Source organism: Schistocerca serialis, chromosome 3 (genome assembly GCF_023864345.2).
Source record: "Schistocerca serialis cubense isolate TAMUIC-IGC-003099 chromosome 3, iqSchSeri2.2, whole genome shotgun sequence".
NCBI classification, from domain to species: Eukaryota; Metazoa; Arthropoda; class Insecta; order Orthoptera; family Acrididae; genus Schistocerca; species Schistocerca serialis.
In genome coordinates this window covers 127,506,929-127,533,079 of record NC_064640.1, presented here as the reverse complement: position 1 = coordinate 127,533,079, position 26,151 = coordinate 127,506,929, and the positions used below count along the sequence as shown (strand labels likewise).

At 38.0% G+C, this 26,151-nt stretch overlaps 1 protein-coding gene across 1 annotated transcript in view; it reads left to right on the top strand.

The window, feature by feature from the left end:
• The window catches only part of LOC126469825 (UPF0669 protein C6orf120 homolog), a 61,996-nt gene extending 36,077 nt beyond the window's left edge, over positions 1-25,919 (top strand). The window contains exons 5-7 of the mRNA XM_050097113.1: positions 6,019-6,196; positions 22,271-22,363; positions 22,459-25,919. Of these exons, the coding sequence (XP_049953070.1) occupies positions 6,019-6,196; positions 22,271-22,348 (256 nt within the window). The 3' untranslated portion in view covers positions 22,349-22,363; positions 22,459-25,919. The remainder of the gene's footprint in view (positions 1-6,018; positions 6,197-22,270; positions 22,364-22,458) is intronic.
• The last annotated feature ends 232 nt before the right edge of the window (positions 25,920-26,151 follow it).

Here is a 26,151-nt window from a genome sequence, read left to right as displayed (position 1 = left end):
TTCTTTACTAGTTGTATGTAACCTTTGGCTCCTGTATTTTAAGCCTGCTGCTTTCAGATTATCAAAGAGTGTATTCCAGTAGACATTGTGAAAAGCTTTCTCCAAATCTACTAAATCTGTAAACATAGGTTTGCCTTTCCTTAACCTGTCTTGTAAGATAAGTCGTATGCATAGTATTGCCTTACGTGTTCCTACATTTCTCCAGAATCCAAACTAATCTTCCCTGAGGTGGGCTTCTAACAGTTTTTCCATTCTTCTGTAGATGATTCGTGTTAGTATTTTACAACCATGGCTTATGAAACTGATAGTTTGGTTGTATTCACACCTGCCAGCACTTGCTTTCTTTGGAATTGGAATTATTACATTCTTCTTGAAGAAGTCTCATACAACTTGTACACCAAGTGAAATAGTTTTGTTATGGTTGGTTGTCCCAAGTATATCAAGAATTCTGAAGAAATGTCGTCTACTCCACGGGCATTATTTCGACTTAGGTCTTTCAGTGCTCTATCAAATGCTGCTCACAGTATTATATCTCCCATCTCATCATCTACATCCTTTTGCCTGTCTGTAATATTGGCTTCAAGTCGATTTCACTTGTATAGACCCTCTAAATACTCCTTCCACCTTTCAGTTTTCCTTTCTTTGCTTAGGACTGGTTTTCCATGTGAGCTCTTGATATTCCTGCTGCTGCTTTTCTTTTCTCCAAAAATTTCTTTAATTATCCTGTAGGCTGTATCTGCCTTTCTCCTGGATATATATACCCTTATATATCCTTACATTTTTCCTCTAGCCAGTTTCTACTGTGCTGTTTCTTTTTGCCCATTTGATCCTCTGCTGCCTTCACTATTTCATCTCTCAAAGCTATCCATTTGTCTTTTACTGCATTCCTCTCTCTGGCTTCAGTCAACAGTTGCACAATGCTCCCTCCAGAAAACTCAACATCATCTGGTTCTTTCAACTTATCCAGGTCTCATCTCCTTTATTTTCCATCTTTTTGCAATTTCTTCAGTTTTAATTTACATTTCATAACCAATAAATTGAGGCCAGTGTCCACATCCGTCCCTGGAAACGCCTTACAATTGAAAATCTGGTTTTGAAATCTATGTCTTACCGTTTTTTAATCAGTCTGAAACCTTTCTGTTTCTCCACGTCTCTTTCATGTATACAACCTTCTTTCATGATTCTTAAACCAAGTATTAGTAATGATTAAATTGTGCTTTGTGCAAAATTCTGCCAAGTGGCTTCCTTTTTCATTCCTTTCCTCCAGTCCATATTCACCTACTATTTTTCCTTCTCTTCCTTTTCCTACTACCGAAATCCCATCCTCCTCCATCACAATCAAATTTTCCTCTTCCTTAACTATCTGAATAATTTCTTCTATCTCATCATACTTTTTCAGTCTCTTTGGCATCTGCAAAGCTGGGTGACAAATAAACTTGTACTACTGTGATGAGTTGTGGCTTCATGTCTGTCTTGGCTATGATAATGCATTAGCTGTGCTGCTCATAGTAGTTAACCTGCATTTCTTGTTTCTTATTCATTATTAGACATACTACTGCATTGCCCCTATCTGATATTTTATTTATAACTCTATACTTCCCTGACCAGGAATCCTGTTCAGCCTGCCTTCAAATCTCACTAATCTCAACCATCTCTAACTTCAATCTATCCATTTCCATTTTTGAATTTAATAGCCCACCTACTCGATTAAGAGCTCTTTCCATGCTCTGACCCATACAGAAAGTAAGTTTTATTTTTCCTGATGATCACATACTCCGGAGTAATCCCCACCCAGAAATCCCAATACCTTTGGAATATTTTATGCAAGATGTTGTCATCATCATCATCATCATCATCATCTAACCATTCAGTAGAGCTGCATACCCTCAGGGAAAATAACAGCTGTAGTTTCTCCTTGTTTCCAGTAATTTGCAGTACCAGCACAGCAAGGCCATGTTGGTTGACACTACAAGGCCAGATCTGTTAATGATCCAGACTGTTACCCCTGCAACTGCTGAAAAGGCCGTGCCCTTTTTCAGGAACCACACATTTGTTTGGCCTCTCAACAGCTACCCCTCCATGAAATGTATTCACAGTTATGAATATGAAAAAGCTGCACCTGTATAATGGAATGATGACATTGAAAATTTGTGCTGGTCTGGGACTCAAACCTAGATTTCCCTCTTGTCATGAGCGGTCTCCTTAACCGCACCTGTATCCGTGCACACTTCACGGTCAGACCCATACTTCCATATGCCATCGTCCATTTGTACACTCATACATTCATTATGTATATTCTCATACATAGGAGACATTTTTTAATTGAAAGTTGCCTGCCCGGTGTTGGTGGATAAATACAAACATACGCGTACTGCAATATTGCATTTATTCACCTATACTGGGCAAGTCACTTCCAGTTTAAAAAATGTATCCTCTGTATGGGAATATACATAATGAATGCATGAGTGAAGGTTGTAAACACATGAACAATGACATATGGAAGTTTGGGTCTGGCTGTGAAGCATGCTCCGATAGCCGAAGTGATAAGGTGACAACTCTCGACAAGTGGAAAATCCAGTTTCGTGTCCCCGTCTGGCACAAATTTTCAATGTCGTCATTCCGTTACATAGCTGTAGGTTGTCCATATTCACAACTGTGAATACATTATGTGTGTGTCTCATAACAGCAGTAGTCACTGCAGTGACTGTTCCTTGCACTGCAATATCATAGGTACCTCTCCATTGTGGTTACATCTATGATATGGCTATCTGTATTGTTGAGGCACACAAACCATCCCACCACAGTGAGATCTGTGATTCATGAGGGATCATTTATTTACACTGTGAAAAGTAATGGGCGTATAACACTCCCTTGGGGTACACCCAAAGTCACTTTTACACCTGAAGACTTCTCTCCATTGAAAATAACATGCTGTGTTCTGTTTGCCAGAAACTCTTCAATCCAGTCACACAGTTAGTCCGATATTCTATAGACTCATATTTTGTTCATTACGGGCAGTGCAGAACTGTGCTGAATGCTTTATGGAAGTCAAGGAACGTGGCATCTATGTAGGCATGAATATCTACCACCTTCTGCATCTTGGGGACCAACAGAATGAGCTGGTTTTCATGCGGCATTGTTTTTGCAGCCCATGTTGACTCCTTTCGAGGAGGTTTTTGGTCTCCAGAAATGTCACAATCTTTGAACATAAAATATTTTCCAAAATTCTAAAACACACACATTAGAGAAGCAGGCCAATAGCTTTGTGCATCTGTTTCATGATCCTTCTTGAAAACAGAAATGACTATTACTTTTTTTTCAATCAACAGGAACACTTCACTCCTCCAGGCACCTACCATACTCTGCTGCTAGAGGAGGGGCAAGTTCTTTCACATACTCTTTGTAGAATCATACCTGGTATCCCCTGAGGTAAAGTAACCTTATCTCTGTTGTGCAATTTCTATTACTTTATTATCCCATGGTCATTTATTTCAATATAAGTAATTTTGTTGTGTGATGATTTAGAGGAGGAACTACAGTGCAATCTTCTTCTGTGAAACAGTTTTGGAAAAAAAGTATTTAGTATTCAGCCATTTCTGTGACATCTTCTGTTGCAGTGCAATTGTGGTCACAAGGTCGTTGTCAGATGGCTTTGGTCCATTTACTGACTTAGCATAAGACAAAAACTTCTTAGGATCTTCTGTCAAGTCGGTAGACAGAATTTTACTTTTGACTTTGTTAAATGCTCAGTGTCATGGTTGTCTCAAGACATTGCAACAGCTATTTGGGATCATTGAAGGGCCCTGTTACAAACTCTGATCTACATCCAGTCTTACCATAAAATCATAAAAAAGTTGTTGCACAGAAATGCTCCCATTCCAGCTCTGTAGCTGTCTAACTCAGGTTAATAGTTTAATAACTGGACTGGTGGCTCATGCCAGTACACCAAGCAAGCTGAAACTAGCATGACTTACTAACAGTGGATGACGCTACACTCCACCTACTAGGAAATGAAACAATCAGCAGCACCTACCAGGTCCACATATGCACATCTGAGAACCACTTTATGAATTGTGACAGCACTAAAGAAAGGGGGAAGGCAGAGTGAAAGCTCGTTCCATTGCTCCACAGAACAACAGGAATGTTTGCATCAGTCCATGTGATATCACACATTTTCCCCCCCTCTAATGCATGACCATGGAAAATGCCAGCACTTTACAATGACATATTCTGGCCGTGTATCTAAGCTGGAATGCAATTCCGATGTAATAGATAAACAGGATGTCTGAGGATTAACTCATACATTATGTTTACTGCTTTTTGTCTGTTAATTTCTTAGGCCTGCCAGAGAAAATATTGGGTTTAGCGTTCTCTTGATTGATGGTAATCCCCATATAATAAAAATAGAGGAGCTCGTGTAATGCAAGCCCTGTTGTAACTGTGTGATCAAGAATGTATTTTCATACAGTTAAGTGTCAATTGATGGTTTGTAGACGCTTTTAAACTTATTGTAATGTTTGGAAGTATTAGATGGCATATATGAATGACACTGAAGGTTTGAGTTGGTTCAGGAGGCATGTTTAGGTGTTATAATCATTGAAGGCAGCTGTCTCAGGTAAACAGGATATTGTGGGCCGTATCCTGGTCTGGCACAAATTTTGAATTGCTATGATAGATTTATAACGTGAGTGTGTTGGTGAATTAATTTCTTCACATTCAGTGTGTTCTTGATTGGAAAGATATTAGATTTAAAGTGAGTATTAATGACCTTTATTTTTACAAGGTGGTGTTCCACAGCCATAATGTATTTAATAAAGAAAATGTTTGTATACATCTTCAGTTGCTGTATAAACTTTATTGAAATGTGCTACTAGTTTCAGTCTATATAGACCATCTTCTGGCACTGGACAAGTAGACTGTATTGCAAATTTGCTGTATGATCGGGTGGTAATTGAGCTTTCTAGAAGTGGAGGTTCCAGTAAATATGCAATGTGATGACTCACAGACAAGTGGAATATGTTTTTTACCAATGAAATTATGAAATTTCTGCAACAGTTGTGATGTAAATGTAATAAGATTAACATGAATAGGTCTCACAAGAAGTGTATATGCTGCCTTTCCAGTGGGAGTACAGATGTCTGCAGTTATCAAAAGTGTGTTATTGACATGTAATATAAATTCAGATGCTTGCCTTTTTAAGTCTATGTTAAGGCAAATATGTTTAATACAGCAGAAATCAAAAACACTTTTTGTCCAATGCCAGAAGATGGTCTACGTAAACCAAAACTAGTGGCCCATTTCAGTAAAGCATGTAGAGCAGCTGATGGTATATATAAACATGCCCTTTGTTAAAGATGATATTTAGTAGTAGTATTGCCAGTCTTCAGGGGCAGCTAAGTTGTTCTGCTTCCTCGCTTCCTCGACTCTCGTGAGTGGCATTCTCACTTGTCTTTCAATTGTAATGAAGCCAGGTGCAGTGTAATCACATTTGATTAAATTGTCACATATTTCAGATGTTTGTGTCTCTACAAGGAAAGTACATTTTCACATTGTGTATGGTTTATTTTGTCAAGAATTTTCTGTTGGAGGCTCTCAGGAATAGAACAGCTACTTATAAGAATATCTTCAGCACAAGTCTGCATGAAAAGATTTGTTGGAGGATTGAGTCATATGCCATTCTGTCATCTTACTCCAATAATCATCAGTAGTGTCTACAATTATAATCACATCTGTCACCTGCAATGTGGAGAAGCTATGTTGTCATAGAACTTACATTTTCAGTCATAATTATCTTTTATGTCCCCTAAATAATCGATGTCTGCATAAAAAAATAATTTTGGAATAAATGCAATTTACTTCACAACTCTGACATTATCATCATTAAAATTTCTTTATGTTATATGTAATTACTGATAGTCATAAAGACTACTAGATGCCTCAACATTAATGGTCATCAACCTTTTGGAGAAGTTTCGTCTACAACTTTATATGTATTCTGAAATTCTATTTTTGCCTAAGTTTCAGGCGACCTGTTGGGATTGGAGTCTATGGCCATCCGTCACATGAAAGAAGTGAATATCGTCTTGAAGCATACTATATTGATGATGAACATGATAGTGGAGATGTAGATATCCGTTCCTCAGGCACTGTGGAGACTGGGAGCACTGGTGTACCAAAGAAAAAGAAAGCTTCTGATGTAAGAAAAGTGGTTGTTAAACGCCTGTAATCTTTTAATTACTAAGTATAGAAAAATTGCCTTCTGTGAAGTAATGAAATGACTTGGGTGGACTAGAAACATGACCCCAATTTACCATGTAAAATAGATGTTGAACAGCAGATGGGAATAAGATGCTGAAAATTGTAGCCCAGAATTATGTTGCTCCTTTCAGAAAACACACACACACACACACACACACACACAATGCTTCGATGTTCTGAGTATTTTAGTACTAATTTTGTGATGTAAACTTCCTTTTATGTGAATTTTTACATTCTTGATAAGCTAAAGATTACTCTGTTCCATTAGTTGATTGCTTGGGGTTGAGTTATACATTCAACATGTTTTCCACTTTTCAGTATCCATTATTTTCCGTTTGAATCTGTATTTGACTTTTTGGGTGAATAGGTTTTGATTGTCTATTTCAGCATTAGCAAATATCTATATTTGCTACCCCTCAAACAGTACTCTAATATCAACAGCATTTTGAGAGACAGATCAAACTTTGGTGAAAATTTGTTGCAGTTATGTTACTTTCAGAAATTCTTTGTTATATCTTAACAAGCTTTATACATTGATGTTATAAGCAATGGACCACAAACTCATATAAACAATGATGCAACAAATTGGCTGCATTAATTTGGAAGAAAATACCAAAGCATGTGCCTCAAGTAGTTTCAGGAAACTGCAGAAAACCTCAATAACAATCAACAAATAGAAATTTGAATCCCACCCTTTTTAAAACAGTGTATAGGGTGTAATCACTGTATCATCTTGCTCACTCAGTAAAGTGGCTCTTTTTTTTTTTAAAAAGGTAATGTTTACACCTACATTTTTGTATATATAAGTATGCTGTAAGCCACAGTAAAATAGTGCATGACTATGAAATTACTCCATACTAATATTAATGACTGTCCTATTGCATATGTGTTTTGAGCAGTGGACAAAGGACTGTCTCTAAGCTTCCATATGTACTCTGATCTCTCTTATCTTATTACTCCCCTACAGATACACCACACTTTCACAGAACTCTCCCAACAAATATAAGTCTTCTATTCTTTTTCCATACCACTGATTTCACATATTGACTCACAGCATTGTCTTAAACAATGTGGCAGACTCCATTAGTTTGCTGCTGTTACTTACCTTAAAGAAACTTATTTATTCACAAATAGCCAACATGGATTCAGAAAATATCATTATTGTGAAAAGCAGCTAGCTCTTTATCCTCACGAAGTAATGAGTGCTATTGACTGGGGATGTCAAAACGATTCCATAATTTTAGACTTCGAGAAGGCCTTTGACACCCTCACAGTTTATTGTAATTGACAGAAAGTCATTCAGTAAAACACAAGTAATATCTGGCATTACCCAAGGACATATTATAGGCCCTTTGCAGTTCCTGATCAAGGTAAATGATACAGGAGGCAATTGAGCAGCCCTCGTAGATTGTTTTCAGATCATGCTGCCATTTACCATCTTGTAAAACCCTGAAATGATCAAAACCAATTGAAAAATTATTTGGACAGGATATCTGTGTGGTGGAAAAAGTGTCAATTGTCTCGAATTAATGAAAAGTGTTAACTAAAGAGACTGCCTACATTATGTTTGTCTGTCCTCTTCTGGAATATCGCTGTGCTGTGTAGGATACACATGAGATAGGATTTGTGGAGGACTTGGGGGAAAACTTTAAAGAAGGGTAGCTCACTTTGTATTATCATGAATTGGGGGAGAGATTGCAACATATGTGATACATGAATGAGGTGGCAATCATTGAAACAAAGGCATTTTTTGTTGCAGCCGGATCTTCTCATGATATTTCAATCACCAACTTTCTCCTCTGAATGCGAAAAAATTGTGTTGCTGTCCACCAAATGATCATCATAGTAAAATAGTAGAAATCGGAGCTCGCACATTATAATTTAAATGTTCATTCTTCCTGCATGCCGTTCGAGTGGGGAACGGCGGAGAAATAGCTTGAAGGTGGTTTGATGAACCCTCTACCAGGTACTTAATTGTGAATTGCAGAGTAATCATATAGCTGTAAATGCAGACATAGATTTACTCTAATCGATTATTATCATGTTCTTTCTCTTTGTTATGGGCATTATCTTGTATTTACACTTTTAAAGAGAGTTGACATTCAGTACACTAAGTGGAAATACTGTTAAAGTCATTCTTCATTTCATTATGAGCATCTAGTGATGATACTCTTTTTTTACATTGACTGAACAATCTGAGTGCATGTTTGTTGAGAACATCCGCAGTGTTATTACTTTTTCTCCAGGCACACTCAGTGTTACTTTCATTTCTGTTGAACAGTTGGTTGTTGTTGTTGTGGTCTTCAGTCCTGAGACTGGTTTGATGCAGCTCTCAGTGCTAATCTATCCTGTGCAAGCTTCTTCATCTCCCAGTACGTACTGCAGCCTACATCCTTCTGAATCTGCTTAGTGTATTCATCTCTTGGTCTTCCTCTACGATTTTTACCCTCCATGCTGCCCTCCAATACTAAATTGGTGATCCCTTGATGCCTCAGAACATGTCCTACCAACCGATCCCTTCTTCTAGTCATGTTGTGCCAGTCTAACTGGGTCCTATTAGTGAAAAAGTCTTTGGGTGTCATATTTGTTAAGCTGCTCTAAATGATCAAATCTTGGTTCTCATTCAACAGTGTGGATTACCTTTTCAAAATACAAGAAGACAATATATCCCCCTTCATCTGTATCTACCATTTGCAAGGTAATGTTTGTGAAAAAAAGTGTACTGTCTTATGGCTCAAATTTTTCCAGGTTCCATGCTGATACTTTGAGAAAAGTTCTTCCAGAGACATCATAAAGTTCAAGCTTAAAATATGCTCTAGGAGGAGCCTTCAACAACAGTCAATGTCCCATCTGACACAGTCAAAAGCCTTCTCAAGATCAATGAACACAACATACACCCTCCCTTTCTTCTCCATGTGCCTCTTCCCTATCACTCTCAGTATCCCAGTGGCATCTCTAGTTCCCACTCCTTGCCTGAAACCAAATTGTTCATCTCCTGTTACGCAATTCAGCTTTCCATATAGCCTTCTGTTGAGCGTCCTCAGCAAGACTTTGGCTGCATGCGATATCAGGCTCACTGTTCTATGTTCCTCACATTTTTTGTTGTTCTTTTTTTTCTATAGGTATTAAGATACTTTCTGTAAAGTCCTTTGGCCATTTTCCTGTCTTGTATATTTGATTAGACAATTCAATCAACTCCATTTTCCCTTCTTTCTCCAATGACTTTAACAGTTCTGCAGGAATCTCATCAATTCCCATTGCCTTTCCATTTAAATAAAGAATGTAATAATTCAGCTTTCTGTCTGTTGTCTTAACTTTCAGCACCCGACTGATCCATGAGAGAGACAACATAAAAAATTTTGATTAATTCATAATTTTTACGTGGGATCAGCACTCCCGAAGGATTTTCTGACAGAACTGTTTACACTATCTGACTATATAAGTTGTTGTAATCTTCATAATAGCTCTTCTTATTGATGCGCGGGTTAGCATTAACTTTCCTCCAAGTTTCCCTACATTCTTTTATGTAGTGAAAAGATAAGTCTCTGTTTTTGAAACATTCTCTGAATGTTTGTTTTGCAAATAAAAATGCCTTCTCTTGCTGCACTATATTTTATTTTCCCAGACACATTTCTATGAGGGTCATTCAATAATTAGACAAATTGGTCTGGAGGAAAAGCATTTATTTTTACAAAACAATACTTTTTCTACTTTTCAACATAATCCCCTTGAACATTCACGCACTTGTTCCAACAGGCTACAAGCTTTTTTATTGCAACTGCAAAGAACTCTTTATCTTGATGTTTGAACCAATTACCCACAAACTTTTTCATGTCCTCATTGTCCAGGAACCTCTTCCCACGTAATGCCTCCTTCAATGCACCAAACAAATGGAAATCACTAGGTGCTAAATCAAGACTGCAAGGGGGATGAGGCAGTACTTCCCAGCCCATTTTGTTGATGGTTTCATGGATTAGTTGAGCAATATGAGGACGTGCGTTGTCTTGCCGGAGAGTCACACCTCTCGTCTGAAATCCACAACATCTCTCTCTCAGGGCTGGCTTCACCTTGTTTAAAAGCAAATCTGAGTAGTATTGGCTGTTCATTGTACACTGCTTTTCGAGATAATCACTGGACCTTAAGCATTCCAAAACACCGTCAACATGACTTTTCCTGCTGATGCTTTGGTTTTGAATTTTTTCTTGACAGGTGAGTTGGTGTGCTTTTACTCCATGCTTTGTCTTTTTGATTCTGGTTCATAATAGTGAACCCAAGTTTCACCACAAGTTAAAATTTTGTTGAGGAAGTGCTCACCTTTTGCCATAACATCCCTGTAGCTCTGTTCACACTCTCAACCTTGTTTCCTTGTGTAGCTACGTCAACTCCTTTGGGACCCACCTTGCACATGTTTTACAGTACTTTAGCTTGTTACAGATAATGTTATGAACTGTACCAGTACTAACTTGAACCTTATCAACTATCATTTCCACAGTCACATGGCGGATTGGCAGTTGGCACGAATAATGTCATCAATTTGACTTTCAAGTGAGGGAGTTGAAACTGCAACTAGTCGACCAGAACATTGTTCGTCAGTCACTGAGTCGTGACCATTTTTGAACTTGGAAAAATTTGCATGATTCATACAACCTTCACCATTAATTTTAGACATTCTACAGTATATATTCACTGGTTTCTTGCCTTCAGCAAGTATAAAACGAATAACAGAATGTTGTTCAACTAATGTAGATGTTTCAAGCGGACTCCCTATCTTGAAATGTATTTTTGAGGTTGTAAACAAAACAATGTTGATATATCAGCTGATCAGGGCTAATCCCAGTGATGCCAACTTAAAGCCATAAAAGTACCAAATTGCCCTTCTAACAGTTTTTCCCCAGACCAGTTTGTCTCTTTAATCATTGAATGACCCTCGTATAATGATACACTTTAGTTTTGATATGTATTATTCATAGATTGCAAAACATTTCAAGTCTCATTTTTACGTAAATAAGTGACTACTTATGGTTCTTCCTGTCTTCAGTTGGCATCGGTTTTTCCTCTCATCTGGTCACATGGAGGTCACACTACCGATCTATAAGCATGTGTTTTGTGTTTTGAACATTTTTCTTCCCACTTTTCATTTTTTTTTGTACTTGTTGTTTTGATGCAGTACCAGTATTCTATCCCAATGTAGACATAGCACTAATATAGACAGAACTACTTGGAGTTCTCTGTGTCTCACATCCTGTTTGGTTTGTTTATGTACATGTACATGTTGCCAACCTAATGAAGTATATGCTGCAAACAAACGTATATTCATTACTTTTATGTCTCTCTCTCTCTCTCTCTCTCGCACGGGCGTGTGTGTGTGTGTGTGTGTGTGTGTGTGTGTGTGTGTGTGAGAGAGAGAGAGAGAGAGAGAGAGCGCATATACATGCATTGATTTTTATTTATTTTTTTTTTTTTTAATTTGAGTTTTGGTTTAAGTGTTTTGTGGAGAGGTTCATGGACAAGTGAATGGAAGGGGGGTTTGGAGGTGATGGTATTATTAGTATAATGATAATAGTCCTCTGTTGTATTCTTACTCTATTATTTTATCTGGTAGTGTAGATAGTGAGTTGTTGATGTATGTACTTGATCATTCAACAGGGTTTTCAGTTCTACTTTAGTTTTCTGTATGTGATAATTTTCTTGCAGGATTAGGAGATTGTTGAGTCTAATTATTTTCATGTCTTTTTCTTCTCTAGTGGTTGGTTTGTGATTGTGTTCTCTTAGGTGTTCTGCAAGTGTGTAGTGGTTTGTCCCATGTTTTCAGACACTCATGTGTTCTTTGTATCTGACATCAAATGTTCTGCCTGATTATTCTATGTATCTGCCATCACACGTGTTACGCTGTAATTGATATATACACAAAAACTGCTGTTCAGAGAATGGAAACAGTTCATAGAAGAAAGTCTAGTCAGTTCAAAAAACTTCAATCACAACACAATGGCTCTACATACAATCAACAGAAACACACACTCAAATTCTACCCAATATTACCGAACCTTGCAGACACACAAATAAACAGTAAATAAAGACAACTGTTGGAGAAAGGATTAAAATACAATTAAATTCAGAAATAGATGAAGGTTACATAGAAAATCTAATTATAGACACAGAAAGTGTATTGACAAGGGAAGATAAGAGAGAAAACAGCAGTGTCAATGTTGGATTAACTAGAGAACTAATTAAAAAAAGAGAAATCCATCATATAAGAACCAATATGACAACACAACAAATCAAAAACAACACAAACACAGAAACTATAACACTTAAAAAACTAAAACTTCAGAATCGTAATGTCATCATTTCAAAAGGAGACAAGGGGAACACAGTAGTGCTTATATACGGAGAACAATACACTGAAAACAACAAGAATTCATCTCACGAAATAAGGTTACAAAACAGAAATAAGACCCAACAAACATTCCAAACAAAAAATATCACTCTGTAAAATATAGACATCACATTGGATAACACAGATAAAAGAAAGCTGACACAGATTAGTCCCACTGCATCTGTCCTGCGAAGCAACCAAAGATCCAAAAACCAGGTCTTCCTGTGAGACTGATAGTGGATTCCAGAAAATCCCCCACTTACAAGCTTGCAGGATACATTTTAAAATTACTGGCTGAAATTTCAAAGTACAAGAAGACAGAACCATTAAAAATACAACGAGTAAAAGATATAAAAATCCCAGACCCAGCAACACTCCTCTCATTTGATATAGAAAGCATACATTCCGATATACCAGTACCAGATTCAATAGCAATTATAAGTAAGAACCTGAAAACTCATAGCCAACCCCCTGATGAACAGATTAAGGAAATACATTAATAAAGCTCATAACAGAACAAAATTACTTCCAATTCAATAATGAATTTTATTTACAAGAAGAAGGATTACCAATGTGATCCCCAGTGTCAGGTGCCTTAGCAACTACTTTTATAAACCACATTGAACAGATAATTGTCTCAAAAATAATAGCAAAAGAATACAACATACTATACTGGTTCAGGTATATGAATGACATTCTCTGCTTATTAGATGAACCATGAACAAAAATTGAAAAATTACATACTGACATCAACAAGGTATATAAAAATATAAAATGCACAATGTAAAGAGAACAGAATAACCAAATTGACTTTCTGGATATAACAATAAAAAAACAATAAACATATGTCTGAAATTTACTGTAAACCCACAGCAACTGACATTATCATCCCCCAATCCCCGAACCACCCACACTCACAAAAACAAGCAGCACTTCAACACATGCTCCATAGACTCAACACAGTCCCACTCAACAAAGAAAACTACCAAAAAGAACTGGATATAATACTGCAGATAGCCCAAAACACTGGCTACACTAGTAACAGTTACAAAGCTTAAACAACAAATTTAAAAGTAAGATAAAAGCGGAAAACACAAAACCATTGACAGCATCACAACAGAACCAAACAAAATCACAGTCACTCAGTACCATAATACTACACAAAATAATCAGGAAAACATAAGAGAAAACACAAGATAGCGTACAATGATGTACAAACACAAACTCACTCATAAAATCACCAACATTTTCAAAAGACAGGAATAAACATAGCATACACAACAAACAATTCTAACCAAAAGTACATCCCAGAATGGACAGAAAACAAAGATCTATACCAGGAAGCAGGTATATATCAATTACAGTGTAACACTTGTGATGGCACGTACATAGAACAAACAGATAGAACATTTTATGTCAGATACAAGGAACACATGAGAGCTTGGAAGTGTGTGACAAACCACTCCACATTTGCAGAACACCTAAGAGAACACAGTCACAAACCAACCACCAGAGAAGAAGAAGACATAAAAATAATTAGACTCAACAATTAAAGACACCACCTAATACTGCAAGAAAATTGTCACATACAGAAAACCAAAGCAGAAAATAAAACCCTGTTTGAATGATCAAGTACATACACCAACAACTCATTGTTTATACTAATAGGTAAAATATTAGAGTAAGACTACAGCAGAATACTATAATAATAATAATAATAATAATAATAATAATCATCATCATCATCATCATCATCTCCCGGCCCCCCTTCTACTCACTTGTCCATGAACCTCTCCACAAAACATTTAAATAAAACTCAGATAAAAAAAAAAAACAATGGATGCGTGCGTGCGCGCGCGTGTGCGCTCACACACACACACACACACACACACACACACACACACACACAGAGAGAGAGAGAGAGAGAGAGAGAGAGAGAGAGAGAGAACAGTAATGAATAGACGTTTGTTTGCAGCATATACTTTGTTAGGTTGGCAACATGTACATGTACATGAACAAACCAAACAGGATGAGATACACAGTGAACTCAAAGTAGTTCTGTCTATATTAGTGTTACGTCTGTATTGGGATAGAAGACTGATAGTACATTAAAACAACAAGTGCAAACAAAATGAAAAGTGGGAAGAAAAATGTTCAAAACACTAAAAACATGTTTTGAAAATAGATCAGTAGTGCGACCTTCACGTGACTAGATGGGAGGAAACACCAATGCTAACTAAAAACAGGAAGAACCGTAAGCAGTCACTTATTTACATAAAAAGTAAACTTTTTTATAATTTACGAATAATACATATCAAAACAAAAGTGTATGATAATTGAATCATTATAGATTCCACTGATGATGCCTTAAAGTGAAAAAAGCCGCAATGCGTCTGGGAAAATAAAATACAGTGCAGCAAGAGAAGGTGATTTTATTTACAAAAGAAATACTTCGGTGCGTGCTGCAGAGGATGGCTACAGAAACAAATTCGTTAGTCTCTGAATGGTTCCATTAAACCATTCTTTGCCATTTTCATTACCTTAATTGAAACATATTTAGAGCACTGTTTATGATTTGAAGGAAATGTGACAAACTGATGTACATTAGTCAGATTTGCTCCCAGTATTGTCAGTTTATGTATTTTTACATAGTGACTTTCTATCATTTCTAGCAAATATAAATACTGTCCTAGATTTCTTGGTGATTCTTTCCAGTTTAATAGCATCCCCGCTTCTTTGTTGACAGTCTCAGGAACTTGGTTCTGTTTGTAGTTAGGTGGTCTAAGATATTTACTTTGCATCTGGACTATCTGTTAATAAGCCAGCTTAACTTTCATGTTGAGTATGCAATCATGACATGAAACTCTTAGAACCATTTGAGTTGTTATAATTTTATAATGATGAAACACAAAGTAAACACACAGTCAGACCACCTGTTTCCTACCTGAATGAGAGAAATTGGTCCAGAGAAATTAGTCCAACCTCATGTATCAGATATCCACCAGAAGTAAGTTAACCTTTCAGTTTTGAGTGAATCTTAGAAGTAAACCATAATGCAGGCAACCAACACAAAAGCCAAATGGTTACGAATCAGAATGCCAAATCTTAAACAAATATTACAGAAAACACAAAAAATATACAGGGTAGTTGTAGTTAAACTTTCGCTACTTGGTAGACCCCCATGAATGGTGAGTGATCATAGGACAGTGAACCTTTAGAGAAACATTTTAAGCACTGTGGAAGAGAGATACTGAATAAGCCATTGAAAGAAACACAATTTAGTTTCCACATGAGAGGCTAACATTTGTTAATTGCATGCCGTACTTACATTCTAGAGCAAAGATGTTGCTCACTGTTTTTATGTCAATAGGTTGGACAGTAGGCTGTATTGCCTGCAAAAATTGATGATTCCACAGCTAGTTTGGCAACTCATATTTATTGCAGTCTTACCAATGAAAAAAAAGTTCCACATAAGAAACTGGTAGCAGATGAGATTGTCCTTCATTGATATGAATGTAGCAACACCAAGAGTGTGTTGTGTACTGGATCTTGACACAGGTCATGATGTAATCACTGCTGCAGAACTATGCTGTAGTACCAGGTCCCAAACAGAGTGATGATGGCTTCTAGGGCAGCGTAACAGAGTGCTGCAGTGTAGTGCATATGTATAGTTGGCTGTGCTCCAATGAATGGAATGCTGTAGGTGACCAGAGAGAATGGCCTGAAGTGAAGCTGTGACTGCAACTGTCCTCTGGAGCATACGCCATGGCTAAGTACACCATGGTACAGAAATACATGAGAGGTTTCAGGGCTCATGTGATCTGTGGACGTTTAGATAGACCGAGATAGTGTGTGATAGCAGTGCCACCACTGTTGCTGTGCACACTGTCTGTATGCGATGGTAGCGGTCCCTGGTGATGATCCTGTAAACAAAATGTTTACAATCAGCACCGAATACAAACACAGGAAGTATTGGCGAGACACATAACTGTTTGTTTCTGGACGAGGAGTGCCTGCAGGAGTGAGGAGCAGCAATCCACAGGGTGTAGCATTGTGCCAGAACAGGAGTAGCAGGGGCCCAACCATGGCTGTACTCCATCCTTCCCCGTAGATGGCACAGCCTTCCTAAGAGAGGCCTGTGCTAGGCAGTGCGAGGATAGTTTCATCATCGTGGAAGGGTAGCTGGTCCACCTAAGCCAGCAGGAGAGACACCGCCATGACTTGTGACAGAACTTCCTTCACAGCAGCCCTGGGAGCACTGAAGGAGACTACTAGACTGTTGGTGGCCAGGTTGGGGCAGCCAGGTAAGGTAGTTGGGTCGGAGCAATGCTCGATGAGAGCCTGTGGAAGGCCCATACTTGCCAGAGGGCCACCTGTTGAAAGAGAGAAGCAGACGATAAGGCATGGTGCAAGACAACATGAGGAAATATGACGGAACATGATGTGATAGTCAGGGGACACAAGGAAACAAGCGAAATCACTAGTGGTGCATGTGCGTGAGGCAGAATGGGGGACTGCATGTAGGCATATTGTTGCGCACCAGAGCACTCAGTTGTGCCCGAAGAGATGTGGAGACTGACTACAGCAGCAGCAGAGACAGTGCCATTGAGAGGCAAGGCGGCGGAGACAGGGCCGGGCGCCGGCAGGCCGGCGACAAGAGACGTTGATTCGGTGGTCACATGGCTAGTGGCAGTAGCTATGGGGCCGGTTGTGGTGGGGACAGGAGGGTCAGCTGTAACACGAGCCAAACTGGGAGGAGAGGCGGCAGCCACTGCACCAGATGCGGAGATGGTGGAGAAAGACACCAATTGAAAAACAAGCAAAGGAGCATGGGTGAGAAGAGAGGGGCTTTGAGGATCAGGTGATATGTGGACATAAGATAGTCTGTAACAACAGCACCACCATTGTTGCTGCACGTGCTCATTGAGCTTCAATTAGTACCAAATACAAGCACAGGAAGTACTGGCGAGAAGCATAACCGTTTGTCTCCGAAGGAGGAGCGCTTGCAGGAGTTACGAGCAGTAACCCGCAGTGTGTAACATCGTGCCAAGGAATAGCAGCCATGTGTATACTACAGTTGTGACCACCATTTGGATCCACGACAGCCTGGAACCACACTAAAGACTGCTCTACTGCTGCCGAAAACATCTCAGGTGGGATTTTGGCTACCTCCTTCACTATACTCATCTTCAACCTTCGATGTGTGTTACTGACCTGCTGATAAAATGTATTCTTCAGGCGACCCCACAGGCAGAAGTCACACAGCTTCAAATCTGGTGATATTAGAGGCCACACAGTTTGGAATGATTGGCCAATGATGTGGTTTTCTCCAAATGTGTTACAGAGTAACTTTTGATAAAACAGCTTTGTGAGTAAAGCCGTGATCATCTTGTCCAGACCCATGTTGACTGCAACTGTATTGCACACTGATGCTTGTTTCAACCCTACGTCACTTTACCAGAACCAGCATTTAATGGCAATTCATGACAGTACCTCTACTAACAACTCAAATTCTGCAGTGCACAGTCTGAACACCATTCCAATACCTCTCTTCCACTTACTGAATAAGCACCAATTCCAGCCTTCCTTCAACCCATCTACATTGTGAATGGTAGTGTGATGTACATATTCAAATGCAGAGGTCTTTCATAGTGAATACATTGTAACAAGCACAAGATTTCCTGGTGATATTCTGCAGGGAGAAACTAGTGACGGAAAATCAGTCTGCAATACAAAGTAAACTGATATTGACATCAACTTCAGACAAATTAAGAAACCTGAACCACTTAATTTAGTCTAAATTGCCCATTTGCCTAGAGTAAAAGGATTTAAAATGCTGTAAATTATGCAATTACATGTGGTGGTATGTGCCAGAATGTCCTGTTTTTTGGGAGATTTTAGTAAAAGAGTGAGAGGTATGATGTTTAATCAGAAAATTTAAATGGGAGAAGTAAATGATACAAGAAATATATATCAACACATGGAAAAAAACTAATGACACCATATGCATGTATCAGTAGTCAAAAGTTACTTGAAGATTAACTAGTACATGTGTTGTACAAGAATAGGGACTGATCATAATTATTGTACCCATTCTCTCTCTCTCTCTCTCTCTCTCTCTCTCTCTCTCTCTCTCTCTCTCTCTCTCTCTCTCCCTCTCTCCCTCTCTCCCTCTCCCCCCCCCCTCTCTCCCCCCCTCTCCCCCCCTCTCCAGAATGGAGAGTAAACAGACGTCGGCTGAGCACTGCTGTTGCTAACCTGGGGACTCTTGAGCTAGTTGTTAATCAGTGCCATCAGCCAGTACCCTGTTTCCATAAACTCTGGATGTGCAGCAGCCACTTTTTGGACAATTCTTGAACTCTTGTGTCTCACACAGGACAGAATTTTTTGGCTTTAATTAACTGTATCATGAGGATGGTACATGCTGCTTGTTAATAAACCTCAACGCAGTTTCAACAGAAAACCTAAAAGGTCCTGTGCAGAACCACTACACCATGCCAGAACCAACAAATCCCTTAAGTAACATACCTTTGCCATAAAGACTTCCATTGGAGGAAAGACAGAAGAAAAGAAAGAGAAAAAAATCTCCTCTAAGATAACTCCTATACCAGACAAGGATACCCATTGAGAAACTGAAAGATGTTGTGCAGAGAAGACTTTTGTGCAGATGTGTCCAGGAGAAACATTTTAAAGTTTATAATGCATCTGTGTGAAGTGGTTACAACTACAAAAAGAATAACCTTAAGGAGGAGAGAGGTAGAGCAAGAGTACCTACTTTTCTAAATAATGCTAATTACTCCTGTGTACACCATTCCAGTGTCACTCTATGTACATCATAAGATAACTGTAACATCATTGAAGAAACAATACCAATTATGGACTCTGTCTCAGTTTGCCCATAGTGCACACAACCACAGCATAATGTTGTTGCTTGTTACATCTCTCTGTGTTGGAAAGCAGTTCTTGAGTCAAGGCTGAAGTTCATGAACATGGACAGTATTTCAAAATCAACCATTTTGGCTGTGTGTATGGGTGCATTATCATCTTGGAATATGGCAGTGTTCGGCAGCAATATGCTGCTCATAGTAAGTACTTCTTTGTCAAGGATGTTGAGACATTAATTCACAATAATCCAACAAGTGAGGGTAATGATAGGACCAGCTGAATACCGCAACATAGCAACCCAAATCGTAATGGAATCTCCCCCATACTTGACTGTTGGAAACGAAGAGGCCAGACCACAGGCTTCTTTATGGGTTCTCCATGGATAAACCCGGCCGTTTGAAGAAAACAGTGTAAACAAAGATCCATTGGGTCGTACCACATTCTTCCAGTCATCAAGTGTCCAGGTTTTATGATCGTGGTACCACTTCTTTTACAGTTTTGCGTTGGCTTCCATTATTAAAGATTTCACAATTGCCGCCCTTTCATGAATGTTAGCCTTATGGAGCTCCCACCATCCTGTTTTTGTTGACACAGTATTACTCAAATGAGTGTCGAGTTCTGCAGACGCTTTTGCTATAGTAGTTTTACACCATCTGGTCAACAATTATTTGTAATGCTCAATGATATTTGTCAGCTAACTTTGGCTTTCACCCCCACAATGCCTCTTCACAAATGTTGTTTTACCACGTTTAATGTATGCTGTTATACCATGGATACTGTCACTGGGGAAACATCAAACAATTCATCAGTTTTTGTCACGGATGCTCCCACTAACCACACGTCAATGAGTTGCCCTTTTTGGAAGTCTGAGAGATTACACATTTCACTGACTGCTTGTGTTAATTGTTGCATAACAAAGTGTATAATACACTGGAAGATAATGTCCAAGATGTGGTGTGTCATCCGTGCACTGCAGCCACATCACATTATTTACATGTTTGCACTGGTGCCAACTTGCAGCAAGATGTAGGATATTGCATTTTGTTCATACTATTTTGTCCCTCTCCACTCCCCTCATGTAAATTTTACTCTAACAAGAAGCCTGATCCAACATTATAATTCAGAACTGTCCCTTTAAATTTCAGGTACACACCCAATGTAAATATAACATTCTTCTTTTGTAAATATTGTTCACTGTTGCGCAAATGAGATAGAGTGCATTTAAATAAGGCATTACTCATATATTGTGAAGATGACAACAGTTTTAAATGTTTGGAATCTTTTATTGTTGGTTTTAATAAGAGAGCACAGTTTAGATTTCTACATAACTTCTTGATAAAAATACATTTTCGTGAAAGCCAATTACTTATTTCGACATTCTGAAAGCAAAAGGTATGTGGTGGATTAACTTTAATCTTATGAGAAATGCAATCACAATATTTCATCTCCAATTTAAATATTAACAACACATTTGGCCCAAACACATTTTGAACACCAATGTTCACAATAATATCTCACTTTCCCTTAGAGACCAATGCAAGAAGCCTGTATTCTTATCACTATGCCAAAAATGGTGAGTAGTGTACAACAAGTACACCTAAGGATCACTAATGTATATATTAATGAAAATAATCAGTTTTTGAAAATGTAATGTAATTGGATGGATAAAAATCTACTCACCAAGCAGCGGCAAGAGAACACACACATAATGGTATTTAAATTTGCAAGCTTTCAGAGCAGGTGGCTCCGTCTTCTAGCAGAAGGGTTGAAGGAGAATCCTTCTGCCAGGAGGAGAAGCCACTGGCACCAAAAGCTTGCAAATTTAAGTACCATTCCATGAAGTGTTCCCCTGCCGACAATTGATGAGTAGATCTTTTATCTATCTAATTAAATCATATAACAGAGCTCCAATTATTACTCTACTTCTCAAGGGCTTAGAACTGATGCACTCAATCTTCATGAATGTTCTCTTTCCTCATTAATAATTTATGTTTTTCACCATTTTTCTCCCCATATATCTTAAATTGTTGCCAATCAATGATTTTCAGGTGAATATGATGATGTATATTAGCCTCATAGGTCATTAAGTTGTATACACAATTCACTTGGTGTTCTCCAAATGGAGACACACAAGGCAAGTGATCACAGAGGCAGTCACCTCAAGTCTTTGCCAGCTTCTTCCCACACCACACAAAACCTGCACATGACTACTGCACATGCTGATGATGTCATAAACAGTGTACATCTTGCTGATTATAAGACACGAGACGTGCATTCGTGATGACTGCTGTGCAACTCCCCGTCTTGCCACCAAGATTCAGTTTTATTTGCGGTTTCTCTATAAATCGCTTGAGGCAAATGCCGGAATGGTTCCCTCCGTACTCCATCTGTGATAATCTTGTCATGTATGGGACATTAAACTCGAATCTTCTTTCCTTCTGAACATGGGATGGAGTACACACTTCATCTCCATGGACCTATTCATCAGTAATGATTTCTCAAAGAAAAACAGTTCTTTGCTTGCTTACATTTAGTTCAAGTGCCATACACAACACCCAGATACAAAATCATATCCAAGTAGTTTCAGTGCTATAGTTTCAGAAGTTGCTTCCAGGTAAATATTGGGGAGGTCTCATCTTGGAATAGAAAATGTTCTTTTGTGATTTATTTTAAAAGCAAAAAATCAAATAAATAATTGTCTGTTGATGTAGTGTAGGATTTTGACAGTGAAGTGTGTTATTTCTGTTTCAGGACACAACTGACGAAAGTGTGATATGGTCATTCGTATTTTACATTTTTGAAGTTGCGTTTGATATAATGTTTATTTGACGAATTTGATATTTGGTGAGAAACATATATTTTAAATTATGTCTTTGAATGTTTTTACAACTATAGCTTTGAACTAAATTACAACTGATCTGATGTGTTTATTTTTGCAGCATTTGTAATGTTCCTGAGAGTCCAGGACAGTGAAGTGAATGAAACAAAGTATTTCATTAGTGAATTCAGGACTTCTTCTTCCAGAAACATCAGTCATTGGTGTTAAAAGGTGATGCTAGTGTGCTGTGAATAATGAGCTTTCCTGTGATGAATTATTACATTATCCTGTGACAGAATGTGTCTGATGATTTTTATACTTCGTCCATTTAGATGACTTTCCACTAAATAATTGTGCTTGAAATTAATATTTCAAGCATTTGAACATTAATTCCCTCAACTGTTTAATTGTAAGACATAATGGCTTGACTGAGTATTGTGTGGAATTACACTGCACTGGTGTAGCTATACTGTGTTATTGTCTGGATAGTACAATAAATAGTGGCCAGTATCAAATACTGCGGCAACAGCTGAAATTATGTGCAGTGTGGTAATCGTGTATAGTTAATGCTTTAAGATGATTTAATGTACAACTCATGTCTTCAAAGTGTGATATTCTGAAATGTGGCACAGTCACTACATTTCAATATGTTTTTTGTCAAACATTATTTACGTTGTGCTGATGGGCAGTTAATACTCCACCCGTTTTATGTGCCATTCGAGAGAAAGGTATTTGAGTCAACGTACCTGACAGATTAAAACTATGCACTAATGTGTAACATGTGCATAGTCTGTTTCTCTTGGAAATATTAATAATATATCTATGTAATCAACAGTCTCTCTTCGGTGTTTAGAAAAATAGTTTGTAAGTATTAGTAGAGTGAAGCTTTGAATTAAAGTAAGTGGGATGCTCTGAAGGATGCTCTGAAGAATCAGACGAAAGAGGCTTCCCTGCAATAGGCAAATATTAGGGTTTGAAGTATGATTCACCATGTACCTTTAATCTGCCAAAAAATTTAATTTCAACATACAATCCCTCCACTGTAGTGTCAGGTACATTAATGACATTAAAATATTTTGCATGCCAGAGAGAACTATTGTGCTTAGATTATTGTTATAAGTTTCTGGTAGGATGGTTATTCTTCCTCTTTCAGACTTCCCAGATTTTTGTTGTATGAGTTGGTATTTCTGTACCAAAAACACTATTGTTTATCACTGTCAATCTATTGAACTACTGATCTAGCCAGTTAGTTCACCTAAGTCAGTCACAAAGGGCTGTTCTCTGCTTTACGCTTCAACAGTCTACAGTCTAAAACTACGAAGTGCTGATGTCAAGTGAATATTCTTATATACTGAATTTTCTTGATTCAGAATCTCTTTCTTCAGAATATGGCATTTCATTTCTATATTGCTTCATGTAAATATTTTTTCTTAGTTGTTTCAATGTATTTAAATGGAGAGAGTAATAACTGTGTGTCACAGGTCTGTAATTGAAGACAGTGTAATTTATGTTTCTACCTACATGGCAACGTCTCTTTTTTACTAACAAGGGAACCTCCCCATCGCACCCCCCTCAGATTTAGTTATAAGTTGGCACAGTAGATAGGCCTTGAAAAAGTGAACGCAGATCAATTGAGAAAACAGGAAGAAGTTGTGTGGAACCATGAAAAAATTGGCAAAATATACAAACTGAGTAGTCCATGTGCATCATAGGCAATATTTAGGATACTATGCGTGCAGGAGCGCCGTGGTCCCGTGGTTAGCGTGAGCAGTTGTAGAACGAGAGGTCCTTGGTTCAAGTCTTCCCTTGAGCAAAAAATTTAATTTTTTATTTTCAGTTTATGTGACAAACTCTTACGTTTTCATCACTTTTTTGGGAGTGATTATCACATCCACAAGAAAACCTAAATCGGGCAAGGTAGAAGAATATTTTTACCCATTCGCCAAGTGTGCAAGTTAGGTGGATCGACAACATATTCCTGTTATGTAACGCACACGCCGTCACCAGTGTCGTATAGAATACATCAGACGTGTTTTCCTGTGGAGGAATCGGTTGACCTATGACATTGCAATCAAATGTTTTCGGTTCCCATTGGAGAGGCGCGTCCTTTTGTCTACTAATCGCACGGTTTTGCAGTGCGGTCGCAAAACACAGACACTAAACTTATTACAGTGAACAGAGACGTCAATGAACGAACGGACAGATCATAACTTTGCAAAAATAAAGTAAGTAAACTTTTCGCTCGAGGGCAGACTTGAACCAAGGACCTCTCGCTCCGCAGCTGCTCACGCTAACCACAGGACCACGGCGCTCTTGTGCCCACGTCGTCCTTGATGTTGCATATGCTACCCATGGACTACTCAGTTTGTATATTCTAGTTTTCTTTGGTTCCTACTAGCTTTTGGATGCTTATCATTGTTGCTATACATATAAGATGACATAATATTCTCTACGGTATGTGATTCCTTTTGTGTATGTGATCTGCCCTAAGTTTAGAAGCTGTGTTTTATTATTGAGACACAAAATTGACTTTCTCATCCAGTATATCTCGTGTGTCCATTGACTATGGAACTGGAAATACTGGTGTCGCATTATGTGTCTCTCTCTCTCTGTCCTATTTTTATGAATCACGCATTCTAAGTTATCATTGTCCTATGGAGCACTTGAAATGCTGGTGGTGTTAAGAATATTCACAAACACCAAAAGCATAAGATCCTTTGGGTACTTTCCAAAGTACATTCCCAAAACAAAATCAATACTCTTATCTGTGGACTGTGTTGCTGTCATTGACAAAATGGTGGATGTCAGTGGCTTCTTGCTTTATTATTTACTTACAGTGAGTATCATTTGCACTCTGTTCTTTGGTAATGTTTAGTTGCCTATTTCATTCAGATACTGTTGTAATGGGTTGGCTGATCACTCAGCATTATCTGTCCATTTCATCAAGTGGGTTGAAATAGTGAAAGTATTTGTTAATGTATTATGTTATGAAAACTAGCCCTAATATCATTACAGCAATGGAAAGCCCTTTTTGAAATGTAAATAATGGTCAAAGGTCAGTCCAAAGATAGTGGTGGTCTGTTCTTTTGATCGCTATTGTCCGTGATACCAAAAATGGTTGTTATTTCTTTAAGATTGAGTAGAAGTGTAGTTCTAACATACTGTTGTTTAAACTGAATGTGTCTATGGCATGTTATGTATGTATTCTCAATTGAAATATCAATATTTATTGTGTTACTCCTCATATGAAGCCTGCTTTATGACACACATGAATGAGATCTTGTGTTAAATATTTTTTTTTATTATTAAGGTTAGCATAGCATGATATAAACTGACTGAACAGTTGTATAGGACCAATCTCATATGACAGAACTAGGGTGGGCAGTGTCATCTGATTAAAAAACCTATATTTTTTGTAGGCAGTCAATTTCTCTTCCCTGTGAGATGTTTGTAGTTGTCATCCAAAATGACATTAAAAACCTTGTCTTCCTTGTACTATGAAATTTGTGAAATACTGTGCTATGGTTTTTTATTTGTAATTTAGTCTGATAAGCACAAATGTTAATAAAATATTTGTAATTATTTGTATGTTCATTTTCATGTATTTATGATTAAAAAATCAGTGCTGTTTTGTTTGTGTTAACAGTTAACATAACCAAGACAGATATTACTTGCAGTCTATGCATGTTGGAATTGGCATTTTAAGGGCTGTATTTGTCGTGTAGTGAAAACCCATGCATGTTATGTGTAGTGAAAAATGTGAAAGTGATAAAACTCATTGTGTTTGGTACTCAGAAAAATGACAGTCGAGGAA